General features: G+C 38.3%; 1 protein-coding gene and 1 long non-coding RNA gene across 2 annotated transcripts; both read left to right on the top strand.

Annotated features, from left to right (window-relative positions):
• Positions 1–22: 22 nt before the first annotated feature.
• On the top strand, positions 23–3,705 carry LOC148723757 (uncharacterized). Its single transcript, XR_015991786.1, has 2 exons — positions 23–297; positions 1,505–3,705. It is a non-coding gene; the product is annotated as an uncharacterized LOC148723757 (long non-coding RNA).
• Positions 3,706–6,195: 2,490 nt separating this feature from the next.
• Positions 6,196–6,863, top strand: LOC111341906 (oncoprotein-induced transcript 3 protein-like). The gene has a single exon (XM_088733508.1). The coding sequence runs from the start codon at positions 6,296–6,298 to the stop codon at positions 6,776–6,778; it is 483 nt and encodes a 160-aa protein (XP_088589634.1). The 5' UTR covers positions 6,196–6,295; the 3' UTR covers positions 6,779–6,863.
• Positions 6,864–13,298: the final 6,435 nt, after the last annotated feature.

The following is a 13,298-nucleotide window of genomic DNA, read 5'->3' as shown; positions in this document are numbered from 1 at the left end:
AGATGTCCATCTGATCTTACCCGAAACAAAGAAAATTCTTATTGGCGCTCATCTTTGAATGTACTTTCCATCCGTTGATCGCTCGATCTTGCGTTAAGTTATTTCTTTTCTCGACTGTTGACATCTCTAAAGATGGGTTTTACCGTTGTTCAATGTGAAAACGAGAATAGCGCGAGTGTTGTAAATGAAAAGAAAGTCCTTGGCGCTGTGAAGTTAAAAGAAGGGACAACAGTTATCGACTCGCTGGTATAAGGGTCGAGCGGTGATTTATAAAACTACGGATTCTGAAAGTTTGTGGTGAGTACAAATTGCGATATTTGGTACGAATCGGTCACTTGCATGCCACAGTTTCTTAAGCTTACGCTTTACAATAAAATAAATCTATCATTAGGCTAAAGGTTTCAGGATTATTTTAGTCGCGTTTGGCATTAGCTGCGAGAGCCCAGCAGAAAAAGACAAGCAGCTGCGTAGTCTGCAGTTTGGGATAACTTCATTGCAATTAATTATTACAGTTACAACAAGAATTTAATTTTATAAAAAAATCAATTATTTAACTGTAATTAAACCCTCCACTCCCAAGAGTGTTCAGTCAAAATTGAGTAGAAATCTCTCAATTTCAACTTGCAGAATCAACAAAAACAAACAACATAGCATGAAGATGCTGCTTGGCAGCTTACATTTGAATTTTAACACACAAGAGTTTTATCCAAAGAAGTTACAACCGCATTAAATTAAGTCAAAGCCTGAGTCAAGGGAGGAAAGGATAAAATATCATTTATATCATCATCCCAAATGAAATGATTCCTTTCAAGACTATTCTTTGACTGATAGTATTTATTGCAATAAACAGAACCCAAGTTATTGCATTTCAGGAAAAAGAATCAACAGATTTTATTCACAGTTTATGTCAAACCAAATTTACTGATTCACTAGGACTATTTTAAATGAATAGCTGTAATTGAGGATAATTTTTACGAAGTTTTCAAGAAAAGAAAAAGAAATTTCATCCTAATATTATTACATGTTGATGTTAATATACAATAGCAAATAATTAATATGTAACCCTGAGTTAAGCATGTAAATAAATTTCATTGACTACTTGAATTTATATTTGGGAGTTAATGCATGTATTTATTTGATATTTAGTGGCCTTGAAGTATTCCTAAAATTCCCAGTAATTCTTAAACATTCCTAGAAATTCCTTAAAATTCCTTGGAATTTCCTGTAAGTTTTAGATTCACAATATTTCAGGGAAGCTATTGGTGCTCTGAGTTGGAATTGCTAAGAATTCAAAGTCCTGTTGGCTATGAATGTGGAATTTTTCTTGGGATAATTAAAAAGTTTCTGATGCTACACAAGTAAAATACAGGAGCTTCTAGTCATGTGTCTGATAGTTAATAATGCAAAAAATATGAGAGACACATTTAGTGATTAACAGCTGCCTAAAATCATTATATTAGCTTTGGAAATTGTCTAACTGCTATAAATCCTTCTTCGTTTACAGCATTTGTTCAATCACAGTTCAAAGAGGAGAACAGTGTCACAAAAATCCAAAAAACAATATAGGAGAAATGTACCGGAAGCAGGAGAGGCATTTCCAAAACAGCAAGACAATAAGATGAACTTTATTACTTGTAACTATATATTGAATGCCAGTAAGACAATAAGATGAACTTTATTACTTGAAACTAGATATTGAATGCAAACCAATTATTTCTACTGTATTTAGATCTTTCTTGAAATACATGATTGTAATCACAGTCTCTTAATTAACTTCAATTGACATGAATTTTTAATCATTCTGTCATTCTTCTACTATAATCGTTTTAGTTGTCTCCATTGAAAACTGTTATAAGTATACATTTAACAACTTAAAACTGGAAAAAGATTAGGTCGCTCTGTGCGGGAGCAACCACAACATATCTCACAATTAATAGCTAGCTGCCATTAATACTTTTTGTCACATATATATCAAATGCATGTCACATATATGTCACATAACTGCACATAGGTTCCAAATTCCTACATTTGACACATGTGTGACATATATGTGACACATATGTCACATATATATTACATGTATGTGACATATGTGTCACATACATGTAACATATATGTCACATACATATGAAGCAGATAATCATATGTAAAATATATGTGGTTTTGGTAAGGGAAATCATCAGAAACAACAGCCTGTACATTTTGTTGTCTATGCTGATTTTTAAAGTGCAATAACTAAAATGATTCACCTAATGTGCACTCGACAAAAATCAATCATATACAGAAGCATACCAGAAGCATACAGACTGTGGTTATGGAGATAAGACTGTGTGCCACTATGATGATAAATACAGCAATTAAGCCATCACAAGTGTTAGAGGTGAAAAAGCTGTTTATAAATTTAAGGAACAGATGATTGAAGAAGTTGAATACTGCCTCAAAACTAAAAACAAACACTTAAACTTTTGATGATGACAGATGAAGATGAATGGAAATTCAATTAGGCAGAAGAATGTCACATTTGCAATAGATGACACACGCATAGAAAGATATCAGAGCCAGGGACCAGTGTCATATAACAGGAAAATACAGAGGATCAGGCTCATCAAGATTGCAATATAAAACTCAAAATGGATGTCAAAACTATTAAAATTCCTGTTATTTTCCATAATCTGAGAGGTAATGATTCTCATTTCATCATGCACACTCTTGTGGGAATAAATAACATTATGTTAGGCAAACATTTGGTATTCCTTGGTACTTTCCAATTTATGTCAAGCAGTTTGGACAGACTTGTGAGTACTCTGCCTGATGATGCCTTGAAATACACAGGACATGTATTAGAAGAAAAAAAAAACAATTAATTTAATCTCCTGAAACAGAAATGAGTATATCCCTATGACAGTCAGTATATGAAAAGTTTTGAAAAAGATTGATGAAAAACAATTTCCTGAAAAGATGATATCTACAGTATATTGAATAATGAGGATATGTCTGATGAGCAGTATAAACATACACAGAAAGTATGGCAAACATTTAACCTCAATTTGATGGGTGATAATAATCATGATCTGTATCACGGATCTGATGTTCTTCTTGTAGACATATTTGAAAACTTAAGAAACACCTGATTGCAATACTGCAAGCTTGATCCTTGTCCTTATTTCACATCTCCAGGTCTGTCTTTGGATGCTCTGCTGAAGATGACTGACATCAAGTTAAAATTTATTCCAAAATTTGCAGTATAAGTGCCAAAAAATGGGAGACAAGCTGAGTATTTTCATAATTTGTGAAGCTGGCTTTGTGAAATAATAAATACGTGTAAATAATCTTAATGAATTTTAATTAATTAAATTGTGGCTCTTTTCTCAAATTGTAAATTTATGTAAGTATGGGCATAATTTATAAGGTTTGTTAATTTTAGTTTTTTTTTTCATATTGTTACGCTAGGCATATAACCCATAATTTTTCCTGGTTAATTGTTCACTAGCTTCGACGATATACATGTAATTGAACAATAAATGTTGTGGGAATTCTGTCTACGCATTTTTCGCTAAAAATGGTTTCAAATCTGGATATTTCAGACAATGGTGACTTTTGTGGATACAAAAGTAACCAAAATGATTGGGCCCAATGCCCAAGCATTGTAATTTTCTTATTAAGCTTAAATAAAATTCGTTGTTGTTGTTGTTGTATTGCAAGGGATTGCGTTGTACATTTTTGTTAAGTTTATGGAGAGACTGTCGCTAACTTAGGTTTCACCGCTTGAGTTGACTAAAATCGCTTTAAGTCGTCTTAAATTGCCTTAACTCCCCAAAGGGCGCAGTGTCTTTTCTATCAATTTTTGTTAAGTTGCCTAAAGTTACGGCGACGTAAGCTCCCGGAGCGGGCCTATGGAAACTACCAAACAACACGAAAAAATACACAAAGTGAAAGATTTTCATGAAAATTTTCAAATAAAAAGATTTTCATGAAAAATTTCACAATCGTGAAGCTAAAAAGTGAAGTCTGTAATTGGACACAAAAATCATGACTCATTTCTATGGGAAAGTCCCTCATCGAGTTCCTGTTTCTGACGCCATCGCAAGGGCATAATGTCAATATTCTTTCTCTTTTCCTGGAACCAACCGTCTTTCAATTTCTCGGAATCCTCTCTTTATGTAACTTGTCATTTTCTATAAACTGGTAAATTTCCAAAAACGAGAATTAATATGCCTGAAGGCCGTCGGAATCGTATGTTTCCGAAAAATGCGCCGAAACCGCTATATCCTATATCACGGTTGCAGCTAGGGCACAATTCTCGACAGTATCGCGATTCTCCCACAGTTCTTGAAGAACTGTGGGAGAATCGCGACACTGTCCATAAACTGCATGGTTTCCATCGGCTTAGTATTTTCCCTCTTGATGTCGCTCTTGGTGCTCACTGAGCAGAAATTTCGATTCCATCGCTCTTAAAAGAGAGTAGCCATAATTTCCGAAGAGAATATGTAAAATAATCAAATAGGAAATAAAGTAGGATCGTCCTTTCTCTCATAAATATAATGCCACTGTAACTATCACTTCTTAAGTCAGTGAAGGCACTAACCTTCCCAGTCTCACTAACTTAATATGGTACGATTTACGCTCCAAAAAAAAAATTAAATTGAACGAAACTTTATTCAGTCATGCACAGATGTTAGTGATGTCCATGCTAGTCATTCATGTGATGCGGAGATTGTGTATAATTCGGATTCGTCTTAAGAAACGCACTTTAACCGCTGCAACAATTTTTATCTGTCAGTTAGGATATGGTGTCATTCGTCTATTAGACGTAGACAAGTTTACTACGGTTTCTTTGCTTTGCCTTTTACAAACACGAAGACCTTTACAACGACAAGGTCATCCTTGGCCCGCTTCGCATCAGCTCGCATTTCTTCTGTAGATTAAGAAAAATGATATTTCCAAAGCCAAATTTTGAATGAAGGAAAACCCTTAATACCCTCACTCCTCGGTGCCTCTGGGTGAAGGTAAGTGCATAAGATTCTAAGCTTCATCTTACCATACATACGGCTGTGTATTTTCATGGCATAAGTGTACCAACATGATGTGTATAGTATTGTCACAACAATACCCACTTATTTGGATCTCGCTGAGGGAAACAACTTACCTTCTCAAAATTTTATGAGGAAATACTTTTGATACATTTCACCTTCATAGTAATGATGTAGTATAATTGTTTTTTTTCGGGGTCAATTTCAAAATTTCGATCAAAGTATTTTTTTACGCCATCAAAATTCCCGTCAAAGGTGTAAATTCTGTAAAGTTCACTGTAGGTCGTCTCCAGCATCATCATTAATACGTTGAGCAGCTATCGATGAATGAATGAATGAATGATTTCCTTATTTATATTGCGCCCTTTCAATACAATATTCAAAGACGCAGTGCAGTACCCCCCATCAATTTCATAGACACTACACAAAGATAGACCACAACACCGGGCACTACGTGCACTACAACCGGGCACTACAACCACCTGATACAAAAGGCCAAGAACATGATGAGAAAAATAGGAACATACTCCCAGACTCAATCAGTGCTACAATGGCGCGCGTGCGTTCATGGCAACAAGAAATTAGACATTTTCTGTCATTGCCACTTACAGTTTAGCTCCTACGAATGCAAATACGATTGATTACTGCAATGCAGCAACGTTAACAGCGCCTGAGTTCAGCATACTAAGCAAGCAGGAAATTGTGGCTTACTAACGTTAGTCACCTAAGAAATTTATCGAGTGTACGTTTGTTTCGCTGTTTGTAAACAGATCTTAAGTCTCTAGTGTACCATTTTTTACAGTTACAAACCAAATTGCGTAAGAATATGACAAACTTCCACTTTTACAAGCCCTTAATCGTTCACGGCAAGATTATAGAATAGAGTTCTAAGAACTGAGCAACAAAGCTATTGAGAAGGATCTGTTTTTAATTGCGTGAAAGATCTACGTAGATTAAGATTAAGTCACTATCATTGGGCTCCTGCCTTTCGGTTCCTTTATCTTCTCACGCCTCCATGCTAATAGCGTATTTATATGTCAATCAATTCAGAATGACAGAGTCAATAGGCAACTTTGACTTCAGCGCAAACGACAAAAATTAATTATTTCCGCGATAATTCGATATTTCGTTTAGAAGCAGACGTAATTATTGACCAATTGCAATCCAGGTGATTGATATAGATGATGGCGTCTGTCTTCCTTAAAAAATAGCTCGAACGTATATCGTACAGCAAACTGTGCGTATGCAGAGCGTTGTATTCAAATATGAACTTAGCTGACTCTGCTTTTATCAGCCTCTTTGTACTCGTGGCCCTTAGTGCAGTAGCTTGCCAGGCGCGTAAGGACTGCAGTGACGGTTCGTGTTGCTCAAATTCGACATACATCGAAATTAATGAGCCTCGCCGCAGCGTTAATAGTATTTGGAAAGCGGGACAAGTCGCTATATGTGATAGGGTATTGAGATGGGGTTGGTATCGTTTCACAAGCTTTGTTGGTGGAAAAATGCCGGAAAAAAAAGTGCTACCTAACCAGTGTGGCACGCACGCTCCCATCTGGTTGAAAGGTACTCATCCGACGAAGAAGGGCGAGAATGTTGTTCGCAAAGCATGCATCAATGCTCTTAACATTGACCCAGACGGTTGCTTCGACTCATTCAACATAAACATTACCAAGTGTCCGGGTAACTATTTCGTGTACTATCTAAGGCCTCCCTGGTATTGTTCAGCAGGTTATTGTGCTGGTAAGTAATTGTTTTTCTTCAGCTTCTTGCTTGCTTGCTTCAGTCTTTTTATTTCTTTTTTGTTTTGTTTTGTTTTATATGTGTGTGTGTATGTATGTGAGTGTGTGTGTGTGTGTGTGTGTGTGTGTGGGGGGGGGGTCTGGACGAAGCAAGTTGGCTAAATACAAAATATAATCATTCATCATTTATCATTTATCCTCGCTGTTTTCAATCGAGACAAGTGCGCGAGACGCTTGTGCTTGCAATTGCCACTGTCGCCGTCTGAATGTGATAACATGAAAGCCATACGAGAGAGCTAAAAGCATTATATGGTGTAATTTGAATATATCAACAAAGTTGAAAGGGTAAATTGGCCACCGTTACGATTATAAAAGCTGACGTTTCGAGCGTTAGCCCTTCGTCGGAGCGAATAGGGGAATTTTGGGTTGTGTGTTCTTTTAAAGGCAGAAAAAGGAGCTACGTGATTGGTGGGAACATGGCAACGAGAAAAACACGAATAAATTAGTGGAATGAAAAGCGTTCGTTGATACCTGTGGGATTTAGACTGCCGGTTTGAAAGATGAGCTTTTGTTCAAGAGTTTTCCGGCTTTTCGTGCTACCTAAGTGTACCCAAGTGCTACCTAAGTGCATTGTATGGGGTTTTTGATTTAGGCACTGAATGACAAATTTTAAACACATCGTTGTCTGCAAAACCAACTTTGGAAAGGCGAATTATATGCTCACGCCGAGGAATGTGGAATAGCTCAGAACAGCTTCCTCAACACGATCGTTGGACGACTCATAGACCGAATATATTCGAAGATATGTGTGGGATTACCCCTCAACACATCAAAACCTTTTCAGTTCTGTTTCATTATGTTAGGTGTACCTCTATCTATTTTCTTGGCTTTGTAATACTAAAGAGCGCTGATACAGCTGCTTCGAAACAGCACGAGATTGAAATGGAATACTTGAGCATTAAATATTATCGTGATACACTAAAGTAATATAACACCTACATTGCTTACTTGTTGTGATCTATGAGAACGAACCAGCGTTGATAATCGGCTCAAAACTGAACCTTTTCTTCTACGATGAGGAATGGGTCGCTTAAAAAGCGATGCACGACTGAATATATGTCTATAGTTTCTGCCGGAGTTCCCGTGATCTTGCCTTTCCCGACAAATCCTCCAAGGATCTCAAGGAGAAAAGTGGCAGCTCAAAGACGTTTGGATTTTGCTCAAACAAGCTATCGCTTGACCCAAGGCTTTCCTCGTGTTTTTCATCGCTTATTCCATCGTTTCAAGGAGCAACAGCTCGGTTTAAAAGACACTTCTATAACGTTGACACGACGACTTCTCTCCCTTAAGGAGGTATATTTTCAGACGTCGTAAGTTGTTTATTTAATACGTCGACAAGTATGAATACAAGCTCTACATACATAAATATATGTGATAAGCCTTAAATGAGTTGTTTCCTAACGATTTGTGACTAACTTTGAGATATGCCGAGACCATTACGCGATGACGATTTGACAACAGACCTTACGCAAGGAGACAAGTTTATCGGTAAACTTTAAAACATCATTTGGGGTACTTCCCACCAAAACTTAACCTACCTTGTCTTTAAATTATCTTAATCCATCTATCATAAAACTGCGGCGAAAAAGCGTTGATCTCTCTCAAAAATCGTTGCTCTGCGGAACATCGAAACTGCCTTTCGCCATACACTTCTTTCAAGCGGGCTGCAATGTTTTCCCCATGGCGATCCCAGAAATCTTTGCGCAAACGCAGGGATCCGGTTACAATCATTCCCTACATCCTCGCGTAGCCTAACACCGCATAACACAACGCGTGACGCTTTCATGAATAAATACATACAGGACGTGAGCCTGGGACGCCTGTGCTTAAACTCCCTATTTGCAAGCGCAACAGCAACCTCGAGAAACCTCACCTCGACACCCCGAGGTTGTAAGATTGTATGTAAACGCGACTAAAGAAGCAATTTCCTCGCAGGGAACAAGCCACAAGGGGCCACAAACAGGAACGATGCTTTGCCGCAGCAGCGAATTTCAATATTCCTCCACCAGCGACTTTCAATCCCAAACCAGATGATTGGAACCAGTGGATCTCGCGATATGAGCTATTTAGATGAGCTGCTAGATGAGCTGTTAGTTAAGGCGCGTATCAAAATTTCAAGTTGTCAAGTGAGGAAGGCACTTTCACTAACGTTAACGAAAGTTCAAGGAAAACTTCAAAGGTGTTTGCGCGACGCTTGCAGCAAGAAAAAGAAGGGGTTATGTTATTTATAGAAGATCTCAAGGAGCGGGCTGATGTTTGTTCCTTCGGGGATCTACAGGATCAAATGGTCCACACGCAATTGGTGGCCGGATTGGGCGATTCGCATCTTAGGTGAAGATTGATGGCCAGTCACAGCTGACCTTAGGTCAAGTGATTTCGAAAAAAAATCTGCTGAAATGGTAGTCTGGAAAAGCCGGAATCCGGAATTCCGCCGGAATATTTCAACGTCTGTTTTTTTAATTCAAAACAACTCCGATGGTTTTTCGAAGAGCGTCGAGCTCCGAATATACTTCAATGATTAACCGAAAACTATCCCAGGGTCTCTGAAGTTACCCTGAGATCCTCGAGGAACAATCGAACCCCCGGCTTCATTTGTTTTTAATCGACTTTTTTATCTCATCTTTTGTTTAATTTTAATTATTAACTTATCTATTTTTTAACGGCCGTGAAACTAAATAATAAACAGCAAATCATTCGTCAAATTATAGGTTAACATGGTCAGCGTCCCTTTAATCAAGATTTCGATTATTCATTAAAAGGGTACAAAGAAAATATAGCAATGCCTTAGTCAGTCTGCCATTTACACAATTTCAATTCCGGGAAAGCACTGCTTAACGAAAGCGATAAGCTCTTCCGTTAAAGACAGGCCTCCCTCATTCCTCCTCAACAAACTTGCAGGCTTTCTATTGCGAATGGCAAAAAACAGCAGGCTGTTCTTCGCAAACTTCACGGTTTTATTCTTCAGTTAGTTACTATACTCACAGATCACGTCTCTATCCTCGATAGAAAAAAAGCAACCAAAAAATCTTGGCAGGTTTTATCTTATCAGTACGTGCGGCACACCCTAACACCTAGATAACGATATCAGCTAACAAATGGACCGGTTAATTGATCCCATTACCGACACTGTAACCACACGCGAAAAGTTGTCACCACGCAATCACTTATCTTACTAACTTGTCACACAATCTAACTTAAATTGTCTCAACATTTCCAGCTTACCTCTCCGAAGAGCGTACGAGCTCCGAATATAGTCGAAGATTAACCAAAGATTATCTGAAGGTTTTCGAAGTTACCCGAAGATCCCTGATTTTTTCAAGGGCTGTTTTTATTTTAAAACAACTCCGAAGATTTTCCGAGGGGTGTACGAGCTGTGCATATACTCCGAAGTTACTAGAGGATCCGGCCTGAGGAACAATCGAACCCCCATGAATATGGTCGAACACCCATGAGGAATTAAGAAAACGCTGAAGAATCTATTTTTATGTTAGTTACACGGAATTTTTGATGGTGAATTTTGTCTTAGCCTAGTGATAAGTGCATGGATATTGGGTAAATTCAAATCATTTTGTTTCCGGTTGGACAGTTAACCACCCCGATACCACACTACTTTTTCCTCGTCCGAAGAACAAAGAACGATCGAAAACGCAGGCAGCGTTAAGCAGCGCTTTCCCGGAATTGTAATTGAATGAATGGCAGACTGACTTAGGCATTGCTATATTTTCTTTGTACCTTTTTAATGAATAATCGATATCTCGATTAAAGGGACGCTGACCATGTTAACCTATAATTTGACGAATGATTTGCTGTTTATTATTCAGTTTCACGGCCGTTAAAAAATAGATAAGTTAATGATTAAAAATAAACAAAAGATGAGATAAAAAACAAATGAAGCCAGGGGTTCGATCGCTCCTCGAGGATCTCAAGGTAACTTCAGAGACCCTCGGATAGTTTTCGGTTAATCATCGAAGTATATTCGGAGCTCGACGCTCTTCGAAAAACCATCGGAGTTGTTTTGAATTACAAAAACAGACGTTGAAATATTCCGGCGGAATTCCGGATTCCGACTTTTCCAGACGAAACAAGATCAAATCCTCCAAAGTAATCCAACCGCAGCAGACGTATCTGAAGTAAAAGACAAAAGAGTTCTGGACCACGACGTGGCCGTCCTAAATTTAAGAAAGGCAATGATGCGATAAGTTTAAACGCAAAGCTCAAAAATCTTGTTACAAATGCGGAGCTCAGCCGAGCCACTCTCCTAGTCGTTGCCTAGCTCGAGATGTCACTTACAACGCATGTAAGAAGAGAGACCGTTACGCAGTAAAGCTTTCAACGAGTTCAAAGTGTTGACGACGGCTCAAGTGAAGATGACTCTTCTGTAATAATTATCGGCGAAACCGTTTGCATGGTCAAAAATAACTAAAAATAGAAAACTGACTTGTTCGTTGGAAATAGACTAGACTATTGTAATAGCATTCTATATGGGATACCAAAGTATCAAAGGGACAAACTACAGAGGATCCAGAATATCGCTGCTCGTATGATAACCGGAACACGAAACACTGACCATATAACACCTATTTCAAAGAATCTACATTGGCTGCCAATCGAAGCAAGAGTTAATTCTATGATATTACTTATAACTTATAAGATCTTAAATGAGCAATCTACTAGTTATTTAGAACCTATTATACAAGAATACCACCCATCAAGAACACTGAGATCATCAACTCGCTTACAGTTATGCATCCCACCCATTAAATCCAATCCCTATGGTGGACGCGCTTTTTCAGTATCTGCACCGAAACTATGGAACTCAATTCCCGAATATATTAAAAGAGCGGAAACAGTAGAAACATTCAAAACTAGGCTTAAGACATTTTTTTTTAAAAACATTACTGTTAATTAATTACTTATTCTTATGTCTTAATAATCTGTTGTTAGGCGCATTGAGATTAGAAATGCGCCCTATAAGTATCTTTTTATTATTATTATTATTATTATTATTATTATTATTATTATTTAAATACCAATGTTAACGAGTTCAAGATCGACACAGGAGTAAATATCACAGCCATCCCTCAGGATATCTTCCGCCGATAGAAATTAGGACGACTACAGATCACCTCGAAAATGCTATTCCGGGCCAATTAAAAAGGTCTACGCGTTATTGGAGAAATTCGAGAGAATTTGAAGCTTGGAGAGACTTGCGTGACCGAAGATATTTATGTCGTCAAAGTTCTTAAATATCCTCTCCTTGGCCGTCCAGCCACTGAGAAACTGAATTTAGACGCCAGAATCAACGACATCCAGAGGCAATGTTCCGAAGAACAGATTATGAAGAAATATCCTCAACATTTTCATGGACAGGGAGAGCTCGAAGGAGAATACGAAATTCAGTTAACGCCAAATACACCACCATTTCCTATTACTTCCCCTAGACGAATTCCTCTTCCGATGAAGACAGCAGCTATTGAGAAAATGGAAAGTCCTCGCAAGTTTCCGAGCTAAGACGATTTCTTGGTATGATTAACCACCAACAGATGTTCATCGAAAACATGTCCGAAAAGACCCGTTCCCTGCCTGACTTGTTGTCAAGTTAGAACGAATGGCTCTGGGGCCCAGCAGAAGAGAAAGCCTTCACATGTTTAAAGAAGGACAGGACTCAAGATTTAGCCGTTAGTGCCGTTATTTGGATCAAAATTTCTTCATGACATGCTTCCCCGCATTCAACGATTTCGCATGAGACTGATGCGATACTCCTACCTCAATGACGAGTTAAACCTATCTGCCCACTAGGGAGCGCCGTCTACAGGACATACAGCTTCACCGGAATGAAGATGAAATATGCACGAACCTCAAGGAATTCTACAGGGAAGGATGGCCAGACAAACACCGCCTCAAGTACTACCGCACTGACAGTATAGAGAGATAACTGTCCAGCAAAGCATCCTCGTGAAAGCAGACAGAGTTATTATTCCTTTATCCATGAGACTAGACGTTCTGGACAAGATACGCGCTGGTCATCAAGGCATTCAAAAATGCCATGAGAGAGAGCAAAAAGTGGACTTTGGTTGCCAGGCTTCAGCTATCAATAGCTCTTTTCGCATTTGTGTCTGCAATGCAAAGGGTCCGCGGAGTTACAGTTTCAGGACGAGGCTATCGGGTCAACGTTTCTCGAGAAACACCAGAAACACTCCATGTCTGACCATATAACTCTGGAATCTGCGTTTTTTTCTGGCGAGAAAAAGGTTAAAATTCTTAGTGGTAATTGTCCTGGCATCACGAAAGGAAGATTGAAAGAATGGCTGTCATTTCGGAAAGGAACAGCAAGATTTTGTCGTGTTTGTTAATGACTACGGTTGTTGTTCCTTTGTCGGCCTTTTTGAGGTTTAACTCAGAGTCACGTTTCAAGGCCCTCAGCGCCTTGCGTTCGGCCGGAAGCAAAAATATCTTTTGGCTTTGTAAT

Source organism: Stylophora pistillata, chromosome 9 (genome assembly GCF_964205215.1).
Source record: "Stylophora pistillata chromosome 9, jaStyPist1.2, whole genome shotgun sequence".
Classification (NCBI taxonomy): Eukaryota; Metazoa; Cnidaria; class Anthozoa; order Scleractinia; family Pocilloporidae; genus Stylophora; species Stylophora pistillata.
This window is presented reverse-complemented; position numbering and strand designations above follow the sequence as displayed.

Coding starts and splice junctions, on each gene's coding strand:
- LOC111341906 (XM_088733508.1), top strand. CDS start 6,296: ATGAACTTAGCTGACTCTGCTTTTATCAGCCTCTTTGTACTCGTGGCC.